The sequence below is a fragment of the Alligator mississippiensis genome, chromosome 1, assembly GCF_030867095.1.
Source record: "Alligator mississippiensis isolate rAllMis1 chromosome 1, rAllMis1, whole genome shotgun sequence".
Classification (NCBI taxonomy): Eukaryota; Metazoa; Chordata; order Crocodylia; family Alligatoridae; genus Alligator; species Alligator mississippiensis.
Genome location: NC_081824.1, coordinates 66253401 through 66277629, shown reverse-complemented (window position 1 = coordinate 66277629; position 24229 = coordinate 66253401). Strand labels below are relative to the sequence as shown.

The following is a 24229-nucleotide window of genomic DNA, read 5'->3' as shown; positions in this document are numbered from 1 at the left end:
TACTAAGGCAGCTATGCTAACCAGAACCTGCAGTGGAGATTATTTTTAGTTCTGGTGATTGACAAGTGTCTGGGGCTCTGTCCCAGATTTTGGTCCCTGAAAGTTGATTGTTTTCACTAATTTCAGAACTAATTTCTTATGCACCTCCTGCCCAACACAGGTTTCCCTAGATGCAGTGTGGAGGGTGAGGTAGATGACTACAAAGTTATTCATATTTTAGCTGAGAATGTAGGTGGCTATGACTATGTTGCTATACTTAAATCTCCCTTATTGTTTGGAGAAATAGGTTGCTATGTACCATTCATGAACTTTCTATCACACACTTTCACACTCAGTGCTAAGAAATGCTGCACATTATTTCAAGTCATAGAAAACGTTTTCAGTCCCACTTTATAAGATATCTAGATCTATTCTACATTCTTAGCATGACATTTCTTGAGCATTCATGCTAGGAGCTTATTCTTGTCATGATTAAGAATATATTATGCATTTACCATGTTCTGTTTTCTCCCACTCAGCTCAGTTTTCACCAAAACACTTCACTCAGTGTCACATCCTCAGTAATAGTGATTTCCATGAAAAGCTGAGATTTTTCTACTTCTGTCATTTCAGCAGTAGGACTTTATTTTTCTATGCAATGATATTTTTTTCCCATTTGAAATCCAAAGCACTTAAAAAGCTTTTACTCAAAACTTAAAGAAATAAAGATCTCAAATATTCAACATGGAAAACTGTAGCCCAGAATATGAAAATTTCAGAAAGCAATTAATTTTAAATACAGTTTTAAAATATAAACAATTATGCAAAGTTAACTATAGCAAACCTTAGCATCCCCACTAAAAAATTTGCACACCCATACCCACCTACAGCACCAACTTTGCAAAGCTAGCCAGATCTCTTGCAAAATGCACTCATCTGTACTTTACTATAACTTAGAACCATGCAGAAGTATCAGTTAAAATACATTTACTGTGCAAATACAATTTTCGCATATGGAGTCATTAGCAAACAAGATTCTAATTGTAACAAGTTTCAGATTGAAGTACCATCTGTATTTTTCAAAATGAATCTTGCCGTTTCCTATTAAGGTAGTATAGAGAAAACAATGAGAGTTTTGCCCTGGCTTACAGGAATATTTCCCTAGAAATGCAGGGTTTTTTGGCTGCAGCTATGTTGGTCTAAAGACATAGGCAGGCAAGCTTCTTTGGGTAGATGTCTTAAAGATGAACAACTTCAGATGGATATCTTTTATTAGACCAACTGAGTACTGTCATTGAAAAAAGTTCTTTAGAAGCTTTCGGGCACAAGCACCCTTCTTCAAGCATAGGGAGTCTCTGCTATTCTGCAATCTCCAAGGAATGAAAGAAGCTAAAAGTGTGATAGGATGTTAGCAAGAATGTAAATAGGTAGAAATTAGGAAAACAAAGGCTAGGGAGGGGACAAAATGAGGGAAAAATAGATAAGTAAAGGAAACTGTACTGTAGTTGAGTTCTCCAAGGTAAAAAAGAGTCAGTCTGTGAAAAAGTAAATAGTTGGAAATTAAGAAGACAAAGAGTAGAAAAGGAGAGGAGGGGAGGAAGGGAGGAAAGAAAAGTGTAAATGTCAGATCAGGCAGGTACCTGGTGAATCAGATGTCAGGCAAGTTGTAATGTGTCATAAATCCAATGTCTATATTGAGTCCATCATTTTTTGTATCCAGTAGATTTATGAAGTGAAGTTCATAGGCTTGTCTATGGAAGGTGTTTTGTAAGTTCCCTTTGAACTGAAAGATTGGAGAGGGAATGATTGTCTTGTGAGAAGTGTGTACCCACAGGTAATTGGATACTTTTCTTTGATGGATACATATTTTCCGTCAGGGCATTTGGTGCACTGGATGAGATTTATAACATTTCTGGAAGTGCAGGTGTAAGATCCAGGAATGGCTATAGTCTGATGGAGGGGTAACAATTGTTGAATTTTTGGTGGAAATGAATCAGAGACTGCAATGATTGATTTCCACCAAAAATCAGTCAGTCTCTGATTGATACCACTCAAAATTCAATAATCATAACCCCTCTACTAAACTATCACTTGAACACCAGCATTTCCTTTTTGGATACCATGATCAATATCCAAAATGGTAAACTACAAACCACCATATACAAGAAACCCATGGACCAACATACATATCTACACAGAACCAGCAATCACCCTAAACACACCAAGAAAGCTGTAATGTACAGCCAAGTGCTCCGATACCACCAAATTTGCACCAAGAAGAATGCCTGTGATCGCCACCTCACAAATCTCAAAAGGGTCTTCACCCAACAAGGACACTTCTCAAGAGAAATAGATCATGCTTTTGAAAGAGCCACCCAGATACCACATGAAGATTTGCTGCAGTACAAAAAGAAAATCCCTATGAGCTGCACACCATTAGTAATGGCATTCCCTTCCCTGGAACCTACACGGAAAATCCTCAAACAATTGCAACCCATACTAAATGAAAAACCCAATTCTTAAAGAGAGCTTTCCAGAACCATCCATCCTAGCTTTTAAATAAGTACCAAACCTCACTCATCACCAGAAACAAACTCTGTACGACCCAAACCATACCCAATGGATCCAGATCATGCCAAGGCAAAAAATGCAAAATCTGCCAACACATCTCCACCACTCCCACAATAACCACACCCCACAACAGAACCATCATCATTCCTGGATCTTATACCTGAACCTCCAGAAATGTTATACATTTCATCCAGTGCACCAAATGCCCCAATGGAAAATGTATAGGAGAGACCAAACAACAGCTGTGCACTGGAATGAACATACACCAAAAATCCATCAAAGACTAAAATATCCAATTACCTATGGGTACACACTTCTCACAAGACAATTACTCCCTCTCTGATCTTTAAGTTCTAATCTTCAAAGGGAACTTACAAAACAGCTTTCATAGACAAGCCTACAAACTTCACTTCATAAATCTACTGGATACAAAAAATGATGGAGTCAACATAGACATGGGATTTATAGTTGGTTTCATAGTTGGTAGGGTCAGAAGGGACCTGAGCAGATCATCAAGTCCGACCCCCTGCCATGGCAGGAAAGAGTACTGGGGTCAAACGACCCTGGCAAGGTGTTCATCCCTTTTAAAGCCTCCTTTTAAAGACCCCCAGGGTAGGAGCCAGCACCACTTCTCTTGGAAGTTGGTTCCAGATCCTAGCTGCCCTGACAGTGAAGTAGCACCTCCTGATATTTAGCCTGAATCTACCCTCTTCCAGCTTGTGACTGTTATTTCTCGTCACTCCTGGTAGTGCTCGAGGGAACAGAGACTCACCCAATACCTGCTGGTCCCCCCTGACTAGTTTGTAAACAGTCACTAGATCCCCCCCTCAGCCTTCTCTTGTGGAGTCTGAACAGGTTCAGGTCCAGTAGCCTCTCCTCGTAGGGCCTGCCCTTCTGACCCCTGATCATGTGAGTGGCCCTCCTCTGGACCCTCTCCATGTTGTCCACATCCCTCCTGAAATGCGGCACCCAGAACTGGACGCAGTACTCCAACTGCGGCCTGACCAGTGTCACATAGAGGGGGAGAATTACCTCCTTGGACCTGCTTGAGATGCATCTGTGGGTGCATGACAAGGTACCGTTGGCCTTCCTGACCATGTCCCCACACTGTCGGGACACCTGATTCACCAGGTACCTGCCTGACCTGTCCTTTTAAACTTTTCTTTCCCACCTCCACTTCCTCCCCTCCTTTTCTACCCTTTGTCTTCTTAATTTCCAACTATTTACTTTTTCTCAGACTGCCTCTTTTCTACTTTGGAGAACTCAACTACAGTACAGTCTCCCTTACTTACCTATTTCCCCCTTGTCCCCCTCCCAAACTTTTGTTTTCATCCTATCACACTTTTAGCTTCTTTCATTCCTTGGAGATCTCAGAACAGCAGAAACTCCCTATGCCTGAAGAAGGGTGCTTATGCCTGAAAGCTTGCAAATACCATTTTTCCAACTTACTCAGTTGGTCTAATAAAAGATATCACATCTACCCAAAGAAGCTTTCCTAATTAGAAATGCAGTTTTCTCCTCCTACAATTTTTCAAGAAGAGCTACCAGTCCTGTTATACCTGAGTATATTATTTGTCAGACTACATCACAGCCACTATCTTTTTAGACAAGAGGGATTTGGACATATTGCTAGAAGAGGATATTATACTCTACGGCCAGGTACAGACATTACACTTTTACCGGTACAAGTGTACAAAAACCAGTCTATAACCATGACAGAACAGAAATTCAGCACACAAAGACTGGTTTAAAAACTGCAGAACCCAATCTAAAATTTGCTCCCCAAGGGCAGGGCACCCCAAGGGTGTTTTATTTGCTACTGATTTAAACTATGCCACTTACAGCAAACTGTGTGACTTGGATCAATTATGCCTTGGGCTTTTTGAATGCCTGTACCTAGTCTTCTCGGATGAAAAAATACCAGCAATTTTAAGCTAAACTAAATGAGGCATTCAGGGCCACAGTCACAAATGTATTTTTGGTGCCTAAATCCTATTTAGGTACCTAACTTACCATTGAAATCAGTGATGTGGGCTTGATACCTAAAAATCTTTGTGAAGTTGGGCCTTATTCCAGAAATAATAATATTAGTTTCTGCCACTTTGGAGAATGAGCAACTTGTTTTGAACTCATGTATCCAGTTTGGATGTGCAAATAATCCCTTCCATGTCACCAGGAAGTATTTTTAATACTGATAATGCAATGTTGACAGATGACTATGAAGCAGTAGAAATGATTCAGACAGACATATGGCAGAGCTGGATTCAGTTGGGACATTGTGTTCGTAACACAGGATGGACAAAGATATGATGTACCATTTCTCTGTTTGTAGAAAAGACTGACCTGACTTGCAAAGTTTAGCTCCAGATTTGAATCTAAATTATGAGGTGTCAAGTATTGGGTTTATTTGTTTGAAGGAGATCAATTACAGTTATCATGTAGACTGGCAACTGATGGTCACTTCCTTTCATTAGCCAGGAAAAATGAAAGTAATATAGGAGAATCCAGTGGATCCTTAATTAAAAGATTAGTAGTCTGAAGACCTGATTACACTATCCTTCATCTGAGGATGATGTGCAGTGAGGGAGAGAATATTTGGTTCAGAGGATCTTCGTACCAAGATTTACTTATTCAGGGCCCAGTTTACTCCAACTTAAGTTAAATGACAACATTTTCATGGGCTTTAATGAAAGTAGAAACAGGACGTAATATGTAACCTGATCATTTGTACATGAATATTATTATCACGTTTTCTCCTATGTGGGTCCCACATCATTGTTATAGAATAGCAACACTCATGAAATCTCATAGCTGGCTCATGACAGTTGTGACAGTCGCACAATTCATTGATGTATATATATCTCACACAATTACTTTTTAATGAAAGAAGGGTTATTAGGATGAAAACAAGACAAAAATATTTCCATAAACTGCCAGACACAATTGATTGCTCCATTGCCTTGCTTAAGGAGGTGATAGAAATATTTTATTAAAAAACTTCTTGAATTTAAAATTACATTTTATATAAAAGACAGAATTTCATTACATTTCTGTTCATGATAATACCACATCCATGTTGATCACTAAATCATTCATGTCTCCTTGATTGATAGGAAAGATGAAATATCTCCAGAGAAGACAGGTAGCAAAAAACTTGAGGACATTTCTTCTCTATCTGCAGGTAAAATTAGAATGACTTACTTTCTGTCTGCCCATTAGCACAGAATTGTTAGAAACAATTACTGCTGAAATTTAGAATAATTTAATTTAGCAAATGCAAAAGAAGTATGAAACATTTGTTCAGTGAGGTACAATCAAGAAAAAATGCTTTAGCAAAATAATTTATATAGGGCACATTTGAATTTCTATACTATACAGCATATCTGTTACTCAGACTTACCTTCCCACATTATTTTTTATTCCTGGGGTGTATTTTAACAAACTAACCTTTTCTAGTTTAATTTGTCACCAGCAGGATAGTACAGTGGTAACTGTAGTTCTGTCATAATATAAAGTTTGGGCTGTTAACCAAAATTAGCAGACAGAAAATAGCTACATAATTCTTTATTTTCAAATGTTTAACAAGGAAGTTAAACTGATGTCAGAATATTAATTCAGGATTTTTTTTTAAAGAGGTATGATATGAAGCCCTGTTAACTAGTGTAATATACAAACCTTGAAAAAAATCGCTCTTCCTTTGGACCCCAGCCTTAATGTGGTCTCTTTGGGTACCGTTCACATATGTGCCCAGGAACAATAAACTCCGGAGCAATACATTCTGCAGTTTCATAGAATCATAGAATCAATGGACCAGAAAGGACCTGGAAGATCATCAAGTCTGGTCCCCTGCTATAGACAGGAGGTTAATGAGCTCAAACTAGCTTAATGATGTGCTTATCCAGCCTCTTCTTGAACACCTCCAAGGGTGGCGACTGTACCACCTCTGCCAGGAGTGTGTTCCAGGTTCTAGTTATCCTTACAGAGAAGTTCTTCCTTATGTCCAGCCTAAATCTTCCCTCAGTTAGTTTGTGACTGTTGGTCCTTGTCCTCCCAAGGGGTGCCCTCCTGAAGAGTTGCTCCCCCAGATCTGGGTGCTCCCCCCCTAACATACTTATACATGGCTATCAAAGTCACCTCTCAGCCTCTTCTTACTCAGACTGAACAAGCCTACTTCCCAGAGTCTCTCCTCCAGGCTCCTGATCATGCAAGTGGCCCTTCTCTGCACCCTCTCAAGCTTATCCACATCCTTCTTGAAGTGTGGTGCCCAAAACTGGGCACAGTGCTCCAGTTGCAGCCTCACCAATGCCAAATAGAGGGGAAGGAGCACTTCTCTGGATCTGCTGGCAACACATCAGCTGATGCACACCAGAGTTCTATTCTCCCTGCTGGTAAACCCCCAGGTCCTGGTCAGATGTTGTATCAGGCAGCAGGCTACCGACTATCCTATAGTTATGGTAAAGGTTCTTCCTACCTCGATGAAGGATCCGACACTTTTCCCTGTTGAACCTCTTCTGATTCTGATCAGCCCATAGAACCAGTCTGTGTAGGTTGCCCTGAATCCTTACCTGATCCTCTGGAATGCCTGCATTTCCCCATAGGTTGGTATTGTCAGCAAACTTAATCATAGAGTATTCTACCCCTTCACCCAAGTCATTAATAAATATGTTAAAAAGCAAGGGTCCAATGACCAATCCCTGTGGGACACCACTGGAGACAGCCCTCCAGGATAGACAACTCTCTGGGACCGGCCTCTAAGCCAGTTAACCACTCATCTTACCATAAGCTGGTCCAGACCAGTATCCTCCAGTTTAATTGAGATAATTTCATAGGAGACAGAGTCAAAGGCCTTACTGAAGTGTAGGTAAATGATGTCTACCTCATGTCCCTCGTCCACCTGGTTAGTTACTAGGCCTGTGCAAATAGGCAACTATTCAATTCTGATTCAGATTTAGCCAATTTGATTTGGAGATTCAAATCACCTTTCTGATTCGATTTGACTGAATCGCTCTGGAAAAGATTCAGAGACATTTGGAGATTCAGTCATAGGGTATAATGGGGAATTAATTAAATATCTATAACTTTTGTTGTTTTTTGGCTGATTTGGATGAAACTTGCAGAGGCAGTAGCTGCTGCTGAGGGCATGAAGTCTGCCAAGTTTCAAGTTGATAGGCACAGGGATTTATGGGAAACTGCACCTCAAGCTGCTGACAAGCAAAACTCATGTCACATGTGTGTGTTAAGCTACAGTGGGGTAAAAATTGCAGGAGTGGTAGCCCTTGCTGAGGCCACAAAGTCTGCCAAATTTCAAGGAGAAAGGCCTAGGGGTTTCTGGGAAACTGCACCTCAAACTGCTGACAAGCAAAACTCATGACATAGGTAAGTGTGTGTGTGTTAAGGCACAGGGAGGTGAAAACTGCAGGCCTACTGCAAACACAAAGCCTGCCATCTGTCAAGCTGTAATGGCTTATCTTGTGTTTTTATGTTTATATGTTGATTATGAAAAAAACGAAATAGTTAGAAAAATATATCTTAGGAAGCTTTCGGGTTGAAAAACCCTTTGTCAGGCTGAGGAAGTACATGCAGTTGATGTGTCTCCTGGTCCTGGATGGAAGGAATAGTAAAGAAGCCAAAGGCTTGCCTGGCACACAATGCAGGCAAGAAAGCCAGGCAGTGAAAATGGAATGGCGGCGTCATGGGGTGAGGGACAAGCTGGGGGAGTGGGGGGAAGGGGGATGTAGCAGCACAGATGTAGCAGAGGTACCTGGAGAGTCAAAAAGACAACAAAACCCAACTACCTGTGGGGGCACATTCCTCACCAAAAAACACTGTGCCTCCAGCCTCTCAGGCCTGATCCTGAGAGGGAACAAATTACAAACCACTTTTCACAGCTGGGCCTATGAACTGTACTTCATTAGCCTGCTAGGTACAGAAACTCATGAACTCAGTATAGATTAGACAGTGGAATTGGCACACTGTGACCTGCTGGACATCTGACTCCCCAAGTACCTCTGCACTTTTACCTGCACTGCTAACCCGAACCCCTTCCCTGCCACCCCTTTGATGCTGCTGGTGCTATTGGTGTTGAGCCGGCTAAGTTATTTTGATCTGCCATCATTTACAGTGGTGGACCAGGCCAACGTGGTAGGTGAGGAGAAGACCTCACAGGGGGCACACTGCCATGTTGTTCAGAGGCCCCAGCACCACGAAGGATGCACCTGAACACACACACAGTCCCACAAGTTTTGCCTGCCTGTGGCCGGAGGTGCAGGGCCCCAGAACCCAGACTCCTCCTGCACCTATCTCCTTGACAGCTGGCAGGTGTTGTGGCCACAGAAGGCCCTAGGAGCCCCGCAGTTTTCACCCCCCTGTGCCTTAACACACATACAGTGTCACCTATGTCATGAGTTTTGCTTGTCAGCAGTCAGGTGCAGGGGTTTCTGGGAAACTGCACCTCAATCTCCTTGAAGCTTGGCAGGCTTTGTGGACTCAGCAAGAACTACAACCCCTGCAGTTTTCACCCCACTGTGGCTTACCACACACACGTGACATGAGTTTTGCTTTCAGGAATTTGAGGTGCAGTTTCCCAGAAACATCTGTGCCTGTCACCCTGAAACCTGGCAGGCTTTATGCCCTCAGCAGCAGATACCATCACTGCAAGTTTCATCTGAATCGGCCTAAAAATAACAAAGTTATAGGTATTTCATTGATTCCTCATTATACCCTATGGCCGAATCTCTGAATCACTGAATCTTTTCCAAATCCATTTGGAAGCTCCGAATCGATTCAAAAAGCCTAAAGCTTCTAGAAATTCAATTTGGATTCATAGATTCAGCCTCTGAATCATCCAAATCATCTCCGAATCTGAATCGCAATCCAAAGCTTTGCACAGCACTATTAGTTACCTGGTCTTAAAAGGACACCAGGTTTGTTAAGCATGACCTACTCTCCACAAAGCTGTGCTCGTTGTTTCTTAATACCCTGTCAGTTACCAGTTTGTGATTGATGGCCTCCTTAACAATTTTTTCAAAAGATTTTCCTAGGAGCAAATTCAGACTGACCGGTCTATAGTTTGCAAGGTCATCCCTCCTCCCTTTCTTAAAGTTGGATACTACGTTGGCCCTCTTCCAGTCATCTGGGACCACTCCCAAGTTCCACAACTTCTCAAATACCTTCACCAAAGACCCTGCTATGAATTCAGCCAGTTCTTTTAGGACTCTAGGATGTAGGTCGTCTGGCCCAGTGGACTTAAAATTGTCCAGTTGTTCTAAGAGGACCCTCACCTGGTCGGGCTGATTTCATGTTGTCTGTTGACTTCCTCATATTCCTTGGGCCTCTGGACAGGTGGACAGCTGTTGTTAGCTTTCTGGAATACTGATGTGAAGTAACCATTTAGGGGCTCTGCCTTTTCATGGGGAACTACTGTTGGCTGCCCTTCCATATTCAGTAGGGGTCCCACAGTGGAGCTCGATTTCTTCTTGTCCTTCTACAGGTACATGGGGTACATTTTGTTGTCCTTAATTTTGGATGCTAAATTAATCTCCATGCCTGCTTTGGCTTTCCGTATCTCATACCTGCAGGCCCTGGTTATATAAGTGAACTCTTCTCTGGTTGCTGATCCTTTTTTCCATTGCCTAGATCTGTCCTTTTTCTTTTTCAAACATTATCTAGTATCCCTGTTGAGCCAAGCGGGTCTCTTAGCTCCTTTCCCGGTTTTTAAATCTCATGGAAATTACCTCTTTTTGAGCAGAGAGGATTTCTCCCTTGAGGAGGCACCATTGCCTCTGAACCCCCACATCCTCCAGTTGTTCATCACAGAGGGGCTTTTTAACTGAACTCCTAAGTTTGTTAAAGCCTGCCTTACTAAAATCTAGGGCCTGTGTTCTACTAATTGAAATCCTAGCTTTCTGGTGGATGGTGAACTTAATCAGATCATGGTCATCGTCACCCAGAGTACCACCAATCCTCAGGTTGCCTACCATATCCTCCCCCTTTGGTAAGCACTAAGTCCAGAATGGTTTCCCCCCTAGCTTTGACAACCTTTGACAGGAATAAGTCATCAATAGTTGCCAAGAAATTGGCCGACTTGCTAGAGCTGGCCAAATGATCCCCCTAACAGATGTCAAGGTAACTGAAGTCATGGCAATCAGGTCTTTAGTGCTGGCTGCCTCATCCTGTTCCCTGGAAAATGCCTGATTGTTCTCTTCTTGGGAGGGAGGCCTGTAGTAGACTCCCACCATCAGTTTACCCTCTCCTGAGCCCCCTTCTATCTTGACCCAGAGGGTCTCAAGGGACCTCTTCCCACTATCAAACCTGACCTGCAGGGAGGGGTACCGCTCTTTCACATTGAGGGCCACCCCTCCTCCCTTCTTCCCAATGTGGTCCTTCCTGTAGATCCTATAGCCATTGATATCCACAGCCCAATCGTGCATGCCATCCCACCAGATCTCTGTCAACCCAATGAGGTCAAATTCCTCATCTATCAGAAGGAGAGCCAGTTCCTCCTGTTTGTTGCCCATACTTCTGGTGTTCCCATAAAGGCACCTGAGTTCCCCTCTGGTTGCGTCAGGTTTTCTGTCACTATGCAAGTATCTCAGGGTGTTGGTGCTCATTTGACTGTCTAGCTATGTTCTGGGAGTTTATTTCCATTTGAACGCATGCCCAAGAGTGCAGCATATTGAGCCAGATCAGAGCAGCCCCTTCTGGCAGGGCATCCAGGGATTCAGCCTGCTAGCCCAAGGTTTCTCCCCCTGTCTCAGTGTGCTGCAGAGGGGCTGGCTGGGGCACAAGGCTGCTTCAGTGTGGGGCTAATCGGCAGGCAGCCCCAACACTGAAGCACCTGCATGCCCCAGCCAGCCAAGACAGCATCTACAAACGTATAGTATTTCTACTTACAAGTACTATCCTGCAAAGTGAATTAGTTTAGTCCAGCCTCATAGGGGTGCATATATAGACACCGAGATGTTTACTATACAGCTAATTAGTTTACTGCACGGTAAACATCTTGTGTAGATGCAGCCTTTGAGTACTACCTTGATGCCAGCTGAGGCATAGCTTCTAGAATGGGTGAGGACCAGGTTTCCTGGACTCAGAAACCAGACTTTCTGGTCCTTGCACTACCTGGTTATCCCTGGCAAATCCAGTGAGTTGTTTTCTGGCTCAGTTCCTAGAGAGAGACCCTACTTCTTTACGGGAATAGTGTGTATCCAAAGTTGCATGCAGTGAAACAGACAGGTCCTTTAAAATAGAACAGCATTTATTAGTTAACAGCAAGATAGCAGGCAGAATCCTTGTGTCACAATGCCTAGGCCAAATCTCAGGCAGAGTTCCTAGGCTAGGTTGCCTTTTCCCTCAAGACTCAGGCCATGGACAGGTATTATATTTGTGCAGGGAAAAATGTCTTTTTCCAGGTATAAAAACTATGTACAGGCATTAAAGTTTGTTTTTTTTATATTTTGGGGGGAGGGAGGAAGTTGGAAAAAGAAAAGTAACACTTTGCAAAAATGTTAGCATTTGCAACCAAAATGGAGAGAGAAGTTATCTAGTGCCATCTATAACACCTGTTCACTTCCCTTGGGGTCCCTAGAATCCCCACTATCCCACAGACCTCTGCTCTTCCTCTTCCCATTCGAGGGGCCCTTCCAGGGAGCCCTATGGAGACCCTACTTCCAGCCTTTTGAACAATGCCAAGCCTGTTCAAACTCCAAGGCCAACTCCAGCCCTTTGGACAGTACCAAACTTTCTAAACAAGAATCATCAAGAATGCCTGAGAGTGCTAGGGGTGAGGAAAGCAGCTGCCTCCCAGGTCACCAGTGGGGGCTGCAAGCTTAGCTCCAGTTCACCTACAGGAGGGCAGAGTAGGGATCACCTCAGGTGGCTAGAAGTTGCCTCTTTCCTGCAGCTACCTCCAACCCATGTTGGGGAAGGAGAAACAAAGGAGTGCCTTCCTATTGCCTTGTGGCTGAGAGACCATCTTTGTTGCTCTTCAGTCAGGGGGCTGGAATGCCTGCAAGTTTCCTCTTAACACACTTTCTGGCTTTGCAGCTCTGGAACTGAATGACTGTCCATAGTCTCAGTATCCTTGTGTCTCTGGAAGTTCTTTCCTCAAGCCTGTCTCTCACACTGGGACTTTTTTGATACCACTCCTTCCAGCCAGACAGCTAGGTGCTGGAGCCTGAATTCAATAATACTCCAGTGCTTCTTCATATACAGATGAATGCCGTGTATTCTTGATAATCCCTCTTCTGGTAGCTGAAACATATGTAGAGCACCACCTTCACCCCCAGGTCTAATTAACCCATTATTTCCCAGATTACAAAAAAGAAAACTACAACATGCAATACTATGGTAAAGAAATATTACAAAACAAAGCAGAGTTTCTCACAATAGAGTATAATTGTAATAGCAAAAAATGGAGCTTTGGTACAATGGACCAACAAGTGTAATGTGTACTGCTACAAAAATTATGGAAGTTTATCAAATACAACTTCAACTATGTTGTCTTTGCTTCCAAATTCAGTTGTCTCCAGCTGGAAAATTTATGATTCTTCCAAGATTGTTACTTTCAATAATATAAAAGATGTAAATGATAGAAACAAAATTTAAAACAAGCAGAATCAAATATGCACTTTGGTATACTGAGCATTAATAAAATATAGCAGAAAATAATGTATCTAACCTGTTCTTACATATTCACATGGCTAAATTCCACTTTCAGTTAAACATGTGTAACCTCACTGACTTACGTTCCTAATGAAAACCATGCATTACATATAAGAGAAGGAGTTTCAGTTACAGAATAATTCATACTACTACAGCTTAGGCTTTCTCCACTCATATGTACACTACATAGGAATCATATCTCCTGTCAAATGACAGCTAAAGTGACAAAGAAGAGTAACAGTTATTTGCCTTTTTTCTAATGAATGTCCCTTTCTCACTTACTTTCCATTTTGAACCCTAACAGGTGCCTTTATCACATCTGCACCTCCATATGCATCCGTTCCTATTGGTACACTGCACAATGAAATTGTCAATGACACAAAGACTCTTGTAAAGGTGAGGACATGCTATTATTCTACCCAGCTATTCATTCACCTTTAATTTTTGTAATCAGGGGGAAAAAAAAGAGAGTGGCTTACAGAACTCTACAGTTCAAAGCCATTAGTGCTTCCTTCTGTTCACTGCAGTTAAGAATGAAAGGTTATATTAGTATCTCTTTTGTATTCTAATCACAAACAATGTTTGTGCTCACAGGTATGGATAAATACAGATATTATAATGGACTTGAAGCACAGTTTTCCCTTTTCTTTGAACCAAGAGTCTTAGGCTTATTACATAATTGTGTTGCTCTTATTTAATGTAGAACAGTGATTCTCAATCAAGGTGCCACAGCACTCTGGAGTACCTTCAGATCCTTTCAGGGTGCCTCAGGGAGCCATGCTATATTAGTACTGTTACATATGCATGTATGATTTATAAGATAAAACCAGAGATTTCAAATAGGTATTTGTAGCATAAAAATCATTGCGACTGTTTGTAGTCTGAGTTGTTTGCAACAGAAAAATTGTTCTATTATTTTTCCTTAATCAAAAAACAAATGAAAATTAAGAACTGGCATTTCCAAGGAGTGCCTTGAGTCTAGCAAGGGGTGCCTTCTATCTGGAAAGGTTGAAAGCCAGTAATGTAAAAGCAGTGAAAACTAACTCTTTGAACTCTCATCTGCACAACAGAGTAGGTAGAATATTTCTAGTCTTTCTAGCCCTTTTTCATATCTACCCAGTCAAATGTCAAGCAGAAATCTTCACCAATGTCTCTCCAGAGCAAAAAAGCACCATCAAAAAGTGGGCAATAGAGAGAGTTCCATTACCTGCTAATGGTAAAATTCACATACACGTACCCCATTCTGGCAAAGAATCTATGACTGGCTTTCAAAAAAAAAAAAAACGCTCATCTGATCAAGCTTTTCCAATAGCATAACTAGTGGGTAAGTGGGGCACCAGGCTTGAGCACCGATATTGAGAGGATATAAGAATGGTAGCTGCCATCATTATAGGACCAAACACCACTGCCGCCCCCCAGGTCATAGAAACTACCTGTTATGCCTCTTTGTTTTTCAGATCTAGTATAGCAGTGAAACCAGAAACATTCCAACTAATTGTTTCTCTCTTCTGTGCATTACCAATGATATTTACTGTGTTGTTTGGATTACAAGTTTACTTTTTCCTCCAAAAGGAAAGCAAAACCTCACTCAATTTATGCATGAGTCAATCTATAATCAAGTTCCCTCTATTACTGACTTTACTACTTGATATGTTTTTGTGCATCCAGTAAAAATACGAAGTCAGAAATCTTTTCAAGTGCAGTTTTATTGCAGTATTTTTACTGCATTTAAACCTGGTTACTCCAGGCCTTGGCTACAGGAGTCTCCCAGAGGATTTCATAAGGGCATTGTAAAGGTAGTTCAAGATATTTATCTGTAGTTGGTGACTTGTATTCCAGGAAAAAGCTGTTTTTCCTAAAACTAAACTTGAAAACACAGGCTTGACTTACATTCATGGTCAACTTGCAATTGAAACAGTATGGTAATTCACCAGGGTAAAGTAGACAAATGGGCTAAGGACAGACCTGCAAAAAGCCAGAACCTGAACTGATTCAATCTTTGCAGGTTAATCTGCAACACTTGAACCAATTTGGAGGTAGATAGGCATTTCCTTTTCATTCCAGAAATGCAGGCACATGCCTGCAGTGGCTCAGCTAGAAGCTGGAGGGTGCTAGAGCAGCCCTCCCTTCCCTTCTATAGTGCTGAGCTGAGGTGGGGTGTGGCCAGGCTCTAGCAGGAAGCTCTTATTAGGGAGTGGGGTAAACCCCCACCCTGCCTGCACTATCCCAGGCTTTTCCCAACTTGCTGCTCAAGGGGTGGGGAGTGTTGCCAGACCCTGCATCTGTTGATGATACTGAGCTTTTCAAATCTCCTTCTCCCTGCTTCTTCATACTGTCTGCAAACCAGGTCATTTCTAACACCTTTCTCTGTCCCCTCTTGAAGACTGACAGATTGCAGCCAGCAGGTGCCTTATCAGAACAAAGTGTATCATCCCATCAAACCCTACAAAAAAAAAATCTCTCTCATTAGTTTCAAGCTCTTCTTATCCGCAAGGGTGAATTTGCACTAGCTGTCTGCCTTTATTCTAGTGAAATTGGAGGCCCACACAAACACCTCTCAGCATTAGCTAGCATGGGAGGAGTGGGGGCATGGCCAGATGCCAGGTCTCTGCTCTGGGGTCCCTGTCATGAAAGAGAGGCAGGAGGGGGGATCCCTGCTTGAACAGCCAGTGGGGGTGGAGGGGGGTCACACAGGGAGAAGCCTGGCAGCCTCTGCAGTCCCTCAGGTAGCTGGAGCAGTGATAGTGCTCTGGTTAGGAAGCAGAGGGGCGGAGTCAACCCTGCTCTACTCCAGCAGACAGCCCAGCCCAGCACAGGGCTGCAAAGCATCTGGGATGCTAGAGTACTATGATTGAACTTAAACCAGGATGGGGTCTGGGACAGACATTGTGTAAACTGGTTTGACCCAAATCAGTTAAGTCTGACACTACATTCAATCAGGTTTATCTTAAACCAGTTTCAGCCATTTTGAAACTGTTTTATGTGCACTGACCTTATGTTCTGTTACAGGTTTAAACCAGCTTCTGATCACTTAAACCAGTGTATGTGTAACTTCTGTCCCTAACCAAGAAGTCTTAATTCACTTAACTTTTATTGGGGAGTTTTGAAGTTGGGTTACAACAGGTTCTGATAATCCAGAGCCTCTAGTACATTTCAAAATGAAGTGACTCAGGTCCATGGTATCAGGTTCCTTACTTCTCCAACAACAATAGCAGTAGCTATAAGAAGCATGTATGTTTTGGTCCTGGTACCTGTGCTGTAGAAAGGTACAGAATCCATCACTCATTGTTGACAAGCCACCAAAACTTATAAGCTTCCATATGGATTGCATACAATACATTTCTCTGAAACAGGAATCTTAACCAACAGTTGCACAATAACTCAGGGAGCCATTGAAGAACCTACTGACATAGGTATCTTTCCTCTTCATTTGTACATAACATGGTTTCTTTGGCTCTTCTTCTCTATTATCATCACAAAATTAATTTATTGTTCTACTTCTTCTTGAAAGCTGTCAAAATGCATGTGCTCGGTCATGGGACAGCTCTTTCCAGCAACCTAGTGCCAACCCAGTTGATGCTGGAAAAGGAAAATCCACCTGTCTGTGGGATTAAGGCAGATTAGCCTGCTGTTCCTTTGGGCCAGTTTCTTTTTGATTACTTCCTCTGTTATCCTCTTGCTTATGCAGTATAAGTAGTTCCCATATGTAATCATTACAACTAATATAATCAAAACTGCATGCAGAATTAAGGGAATTTATACATGTGTTCTGGGAGGCCGTGGGCGGGGGGAGCACTTTAATTAGACCGGCTCTGAGATCCACTCTAATTAAAGCACCTGGAGCGTCATGTGTTTCAGCATCCCCACTCATCAAAACAAGCTTTAGTTAAAGTATCCCCACTGGCATTTTTCAGCATGGGAGTGCCAGAACACGATACTGGAGTCTGCTGGAGCACAGTAATTACCACACATCAGCAGACAAGATTAATTGAGTCTTCTCTGACATGTCCTTAACTTCAGAAGGGCCAACTTCAATGAGCTTAGGAGACTAGTGGGTGAGGCGCTGAGGGCCCAGAAGGTAGAGGAGATAGGAGTCCACGAGGGATGGTCGTACCTTAAGGGGGTGATCCTCCAGGCCCAAAGAATAACAGTCCCTGAGAGAAGCAAGGGTGGTAAGAATGCTTAGAAACACCCTTGGCTCAGCAAGGGCATTCAGGAATGCCTGAGGACTAAAAGTGGGGCGTACAACCAGTGGAAGGGAGGCTATCACCAAGGAGGAGTACTCCTTGGCCCGTGAGTACAGGAGGACTATTAGGAAGGCCAAAGTAGAGATGGACCTCAGGCTAGCGTCCAGGATTAAGGACAACAAAAAGTTCTTTTTCAAGTACATTGGGAGCAAGAAGAAGGCCCCAGGCAATGTGGGGCCCCTGCAAGATGCAAACGGTAATCTTGTGGCGATGCCAGACAAGAAAGCCGATATTTTTAACAGTTTCTTTGCCTCTGTTTTCTTGAACAGGGACCGGGATATCCCACCTACCAGAAGTAGGGACATTCTTGGGGATAGCTCTGTCAGGCCTTCAGTCAGTGCAGATGTAGTTAGGGATCTTCTGGAAGGGCTAGACATTTTTAAATCTGCAGGTCCAGATGCCCTTCACCCAAGGGTGTTGAGGGAGCTGGCAGGGGTCATTGCGGAGCCCTTGGCACAGCTGTATGAGCATTCGTGGTCATCTGGCCAGGTGCCAGGGGATTGGCAACTGACTAATGTGGTTCCAATTTTCAAGAAAGGGAGGAAGGAGGACCCAAGTAACTATAGGCCTGTAAGCCTCACCTCGGTGCTCGGGAAAATCTTGGAGAGAATCAGCAAGGAACACATCTGTGGTGGGCCAGCAGGGGAGATCATGCTCAGGGGCAATCAGCGTGGGCTCAAAGGCAGGTCCTGCCTGACCAACCTGATTGCCTTTTATGACCAAGTAACTAAATTCTTGGATGATGGTGTCACCGTGGATGTAGTCTTTCTAGACTTTAAGAAGGTCTTTGACACTGTCTCTCACCCCATCCTCATCAATAAATTAAGCGACTGTGGCATTGATGCCTGCACAGTTGGATGGGTAGAAAATTGGCTGATGGGGCACACCCAGAGAGTAGTGGTGGACGGGTTGTACTCAACCTGGCAAGATGTGATAAGTGGGGTACCCCAGGGCTCGGTCCTTAGGCCCGCACTGTTTAACATCTTCATCAGCAACTTGGACAAGGGGATGGAAAGCATGCTGTCCAAGTTTGCTGATGACACTAAGATGTGAGGCAAGGTGGACACACTTGAAGGGAGAGAGAGGCTACAACTAGATTTAGACAGACTACAAAAGTGGGCAGACGAGAATAGGATGGGGTTCAACATAGAGAAATGCAGGGTGCTGCACCTTGGCAGAAGGAATCCACAGCATACATACAGGCTGAGGAGTTCCCTTCTTGAAAGCACAGAGGTGGAAAGGGATCTTGGAGTCATTATTGACTCCAAGATGAACATGAGCCACCAACGCCAGATCGCAGCCAGCAAGGCCAGCCATACCTTGTCATGCATCCAAAGATGCATCTCAAGCCGGTCCAGAGAGGTGATACTCCCCCTCTATGCAACTTTGGTCAGGCTGCAGTTGAAGTACTGCGTCCAGTACTGGGCACCGCACTTCAAAAGGGATGTGGCCAGCCTGGAGAGGGTTCATAGATTCATAGATGCTAGGATCGGAAGGGACCTCAATAGATCATCAAGTCCGACCCCCTGCATAGGCAGGAAAGACTGCTGGGTTTGGATGACCCCAGCTAGATGCTTATCTAACCTCCCCTTGAAGACCCCCAGGGTAGGGGAGAGCACCACCTCCCTTGGGAGCCCATTCCAGACCTTGGCCACTCTAACTGTGAAGAAGTTCTTCCTAATGTCTCGTCTAAATCTGCTCTCTGCTAGCTTGTGGCCATTATTTCTTGTAACCCCCGGGGGTGCCATGGTGAATAAAACCTCACCAATTCCCTTCTGTGCCCCTGTAATGAACTTATAGGCAGCCACAAGGTCGCCTCTCAACCTTCTCTTGCAGCAGCTGAAGAGGTCCAGGTGCCCCAGTCTCTCCTCATATGCCCCAGTCTCTCCTCATATAAGGGCAGGTGGCCTACGGCACCCGGGATTTCCAGGCGGTCTCCCATCCAGGTACTAGCCGGGCCCAGGACTGCTTAGCTTCCAAGATCGGACGGGATCAGGTGCGATCAGCCCGGTCTGCTTCATAGAATCATGGAAGTAGGGTCGGAAGGGACCTTGTAGATCTTCAAGTCCGACCCCCTGCCTGGGCAAGAGGGAAACTGGGATCAAGTGACCCCAGCCAGGTTGGCATCAAGCCACTTCTTAAAGACCCCCAGGGTAGGAGCCAGCACCACTTCCCTTGGAAGTTGGTTCCAGATCCTAGCCATGATAGGGTCCGTCCAAATCGCTGATAAAGAAATTGAACAGTGCGGGCCCAAGGACCGAACCCTGGGGGACTCTGCTGCCCACTTCCCCCCAGGTCGAATATGACCCATCTACCACCACCCTCTGAGTACGACCCTTCAGCCAATTAGCAATCCATCTGACCGTGTAGGCATCGATGCCACAGTCGCCAAGTTTTTTAATGAGGATGGGGTAGGAGCCAGTGTCAAAGGCCTTGCTGAAGTCCAGAAAGACTACATCCACGGCAACACCTGCATCCAATGCTTTTGTGACCTGATTGTAAAAGGCAATCAGGTTGGTCTGACATGACCTGCCCCTAATGAAACTGTGCTGGTTGCCTCTGAGCATCATCCCCAATGCCAGCCCATCAAAGATGTGCTCCTTGATGATCTTCTCAAAGAGTTTCCCCAGGATTGAGGTAAGACTGACGGGCCTATAGTTGCCTGGGTCCTCCCTCCTCCCTTTCTTAAAGATGGGGACCACATTGGCTATCTTCCAATCATCTGGCACCTGGTCCAAGCACCACGAGTGCTCATAAAGCTGTGCCAAGGGCCCTGCAATAACCCCTGCTAGCTCCCTCAACACCCTGGAGTTCAGAGGAGGGCCACCCGCTTGGTGAGAGGGCAGCAGGACAGGCCCTACAAGGAGAGACTGAGGGACCTGAACCTGTTCAGCCTCAGCAAGAGGAGGCTGAGGGGGGACCTGGTGGCTGCCTACAAACTCATCAGGGGAGATCAACAGCAAATAGGTAGAGCCCTTTTCTCCCCAGCACCACCTGGGGTGACAAGGAACAATGGTAATAAGCTGATGGAGAATAGGTTTAGGTTAGAGATCAGAAGGCAATATTTTACAGTTAGGGTGGCCAAAATCTGGAACCAACTTCCCAGGGAAGTGGTCCTCACCCCTACCTTGGGCATATTCAAGAGGAGGTTGGATGATCACCTTCTGGGGTCTTGTGAACGCAGCATTCATTCCTCCCTGTGGCAGGAGGTCAGGCTAGATGATCTGTTCAGGTCACTCCTGACCCTAGCTGCTATGATACTATGTTGTAATTAAAGCTCATCAGGGCAGCCTCGATGCACGTGTATAGTGCCCTTAGTGTCCCTGAGCGAGGCAAAAAGGGTAGTATTTGTTAAGCATTAACCATAAGAACAGAATTGTGCCAAAATAAAGAAAAAAATCCACACCCTTTCTATTTTTAACAGGCAGACAATAAAAAGAGCAGCAGGGGGCACAGAAAAAGTTCTCTAGTATTGCATTCATTCTTTAACAAAATGGGTTGGCAGCTGGTGTAGGGTTGCATTCATGACCACAACAGGAGTTCTGGAGAAGAATTTGAAACAGACGTTGGTTGGAAATTTCTCTTTGAAATCCTTATGCTGGTTTCTGAGATGCTCATCTTTCAAAGCATCCAGTCTATATGCAGCATTTAGCTTTGTTGCTACCAGGAGCTGAAGCTGCACTATCAGTTAGGAAATTACCAATTTGAACAAATGAGATGTGGATTTTCTGCTACTTGAAATCTTTAACTCAACAGTGGGGATAACATTTTCAAAAGTATCCAAGTAAGTTTGAAACAAGGCCTACTTTCCTCAGTGAACTGGAACCAGATTTTTCAAAGGAGTTAAGTACTTAAATACCTTTAAAATCCAGTCCTTAGGCCATTGGTGGTCAACATTTTTGGCTGGAGTACCACAAATTAAGCCCTGTGCCCACCCAGTGTGCCACTCCAATATCTTTCCCCAGCCCTCATTCTCTTTCCCCAGCCCAATTTGCTGCTGCGCTGCCTACCCACTCCCAGTCTTCTGTATGCCACATACAGACTACCTGTGCCACCTGTGACATACATGCCACAGGTTAGCCACATCTGCCTAAGGCACTTAATACTAAGTCCCATTGATCTGCATAAACAACAAGTTATCAGACATGATACAGGAATTGCCAGGTAAAATTGTATGGCTTGTGTTATGCAGCAGGTCAGACCAGATAATCACAGTGGTTCTTCATGGTTTTAAAATGAATGAACAAACACCATTGAATAGGAGATAAGCTCACAGGTCTTTCTGAAAAGGCCCAAAATATTGTCCCTCCTTTTTTCTAGGGGCCACTATGCTTTACCCAATTGATAAAGTGCGTATTTAAAGACATGTTATTAAATAATCACAACATGAATTAATAACTAAAACCCAATTTTTTTTCTCATTTATACTTATATCACCTGATTGTGAATAGTCTTATGCCATGATAAACACTAGTAGGATGCTTTGAATAAGTGCTTAATACGTAAAAGTCAGCAATGTTTTCACTACTACTAAGGTCAACCGTATGGATTCTCTCTAGCCCACACTTGCCAACCTTACACTGCAAATCCCTAAATGTAATCCCTAAGCAACCCACCCTGACCTCAGAAGCTCTGCTGCACATCAGGACATGAGACCAAGCCTGCCTCCTAGTCCTGGTCAGAACTTAGCCAGGTATTATGGGCCAAAACACACAGGAATTTTACCAGTCCACCAGCAGTAATCCCACAGTTTCTGGTTCTGACTTCCCGTCCTTCTGCATCCTGATTCCTGTCTCTACTGATTGTAGTTAGCGTCAAACACAGAAAAGGCAGAATCATTCCTAGAAAGGTTCTGCTCAAGGAAGAGAAAGCACAGCATGCAGAATCATAGAAAAGTAAGGCTGGAAAGGACCTCCAGAGGCTATGTAGCCCAACCTCCAGCCCGAGGCAGGGTCATCCATATCCAAATTGCTCTGCAGTTTATTGCTCCAGGGAAGTTCCCAAGCATGCCATTTATATATATATGCTTGGACTACAGCACATTGAGTTGGGTCAGAGCAGTCCAGGATAGCACGGGGGCCAGAGGGAAGGGTCAGCCTACCAGCCAGGAGCTGCTCTGACCAGATTTAGTGTGCTGCAGAGGGGCTGCCTCTCTGCAGCACACTATTAAATCCACTTTCAGTCTTCTCTTCCCTAGGCTAAATAATCCCAGTTCTCCCAGCCTCCCCTCAGAAGTCATGTGCCCAGCACTCCAACCATTTTTTCTGTCCCCCACTGGACTTTGTCCAATTTGTTCACATCCTTTCTGTACTGGGGGGCCCAAAACTGAGCACAGTACTCCAGATGTGATCTAACCAGTACTGAATACAGGGGGATAATCACTTCCCTTGACCTGCTGACAACATTCCTACCAATGCAGCCCAGTATGCCATTAGCCTTCTTAGCAACAAAGGCACACTGTTGTCTCATATTCAGCGTATTGTCCACTGTAACCCCCAGGTCCTTTTCTGCAGACCTGCTGCCTAGCTAGTCATCCCCCAGTCTGTACCCATGCATTGGATTGTTCCATCCTAAGTGCAGGACTTTGCACTTGTCCTTATTGAACCTCAAGAGATTTCATTTAGTCCAATCCTTCAACTTGTGTAGATCTCTCTGAATCCTAACCCTACCATCTAGCATATCTACTATTCCCCCCAAGTTGGTATCATCTGCAAACTTGCTGGGGGTGCACTCTATGCATTCTTCCATGTCACTGATGAATATATTGAACAAAACTGGTCCCAGGACTGACCCCTAGGGCACTCCACCTGATACCAGCTGCTAATTAGGCATTGAGCCATTGACTACTTCCCTCTAAGCCTGATGATCCAGCCAGTTTCCTATCCATTTACAGTCCATTCATCCAACCCGTACTTCCTTAGCTTGCCTACAAAAATGTTGTGGGAAACCACATCAACAGTCAAGAAACTTTGCTCAAGTCAAGTATACCATATCCCCACATCCACTGGTCTCCCTACATCCACAGAGCTAGTCATTTCATCATAGAAGGCAATCAGGGTGTTCAGGTATGACCAGCCCCTGGTGAATCCATGCTGACTGTTCCTAATCACCTTCTCCTCCAAGTGCTTAGAAATGGATTCCTTGAAGATTTTCTCCCTGATTTTTCCAGTGACTGCGGTGAGGCTGACCAGTCCCTTTTCCCTTTCTTAAAGATGGGAACTATATTTTCCCTTTTCCAATCATCCAGGACCTCTCCTGATCATCACGAGTTTTCAGAAATGATGGCCAGTGGCTCTGCAATCACATCAGCCAACTCTCTCAGCACAGCCACAGGCCAAAGTCCTGCAAAACTACTGATGACTACAAATGAGTCTTCACCAAGTGAAGACTCATTTGGATTGGCTCCATGGAGACCTAGTAGCAGAGCACCAAGCAAAGCAAGAAATCCAGTTCTTTACAAAACAGGATACTTCACCTGTGCAGACCTTCAATTAAAATGATCCCATATACTTCTAAAACCATCTAACAGGGTCACAGGGGGCGCCTTCAACTGTCCTTGAAGGTACAAGACCAGTGAAGCTACAAGCCGTTGAAGCTATAAGACCAGAAGCTACAAGGCCAAGCCTCCAGATGGCAAGGCACTTCATAGACATGTGGAACAGAAATGAGGTCAACTTTCAGGTGGTGTTTTCAGATCCTGAAGACATCATACTGCCAGCAGGACCGGTTCGTATGAGTCCATTAACAGTTCTAGACCCATCAAATCCTCCAGT

At 44.0% G+C, this 24229-nt stretch overlaps 1 protein-coding gene and 1 pseudogene across 1 annotated transcript in view; one reads left to right on the top strand and one right to left on the bottom strand.

Moving 5' to 3' along the window:
* Positions 1-24229, top strand: part of IMPG1 (interphotoreceptor matrix proteoglycan 1) — a 124328-nt gene that overhangs the window by 38687 nt on the left and 61412 nt on the right. Inside the window, exons 5-6 of the mRNA XM_059723456.1 lie at positions 5664-5731; positions 13514-13605. Coding sequence (XP_059579439.1) covers positions 5664-5731; positions 13514-13605 — 160 coding nt within the window. The remainder of the gene's footprint in view (positions 1-5663; positions 5732-13513; positions 13606-24229) is intronic.
* LOC132247890 (5S ribosomal RNA) lies at positions 19362-19481 on the bottom strand (annotated as a pseudogene).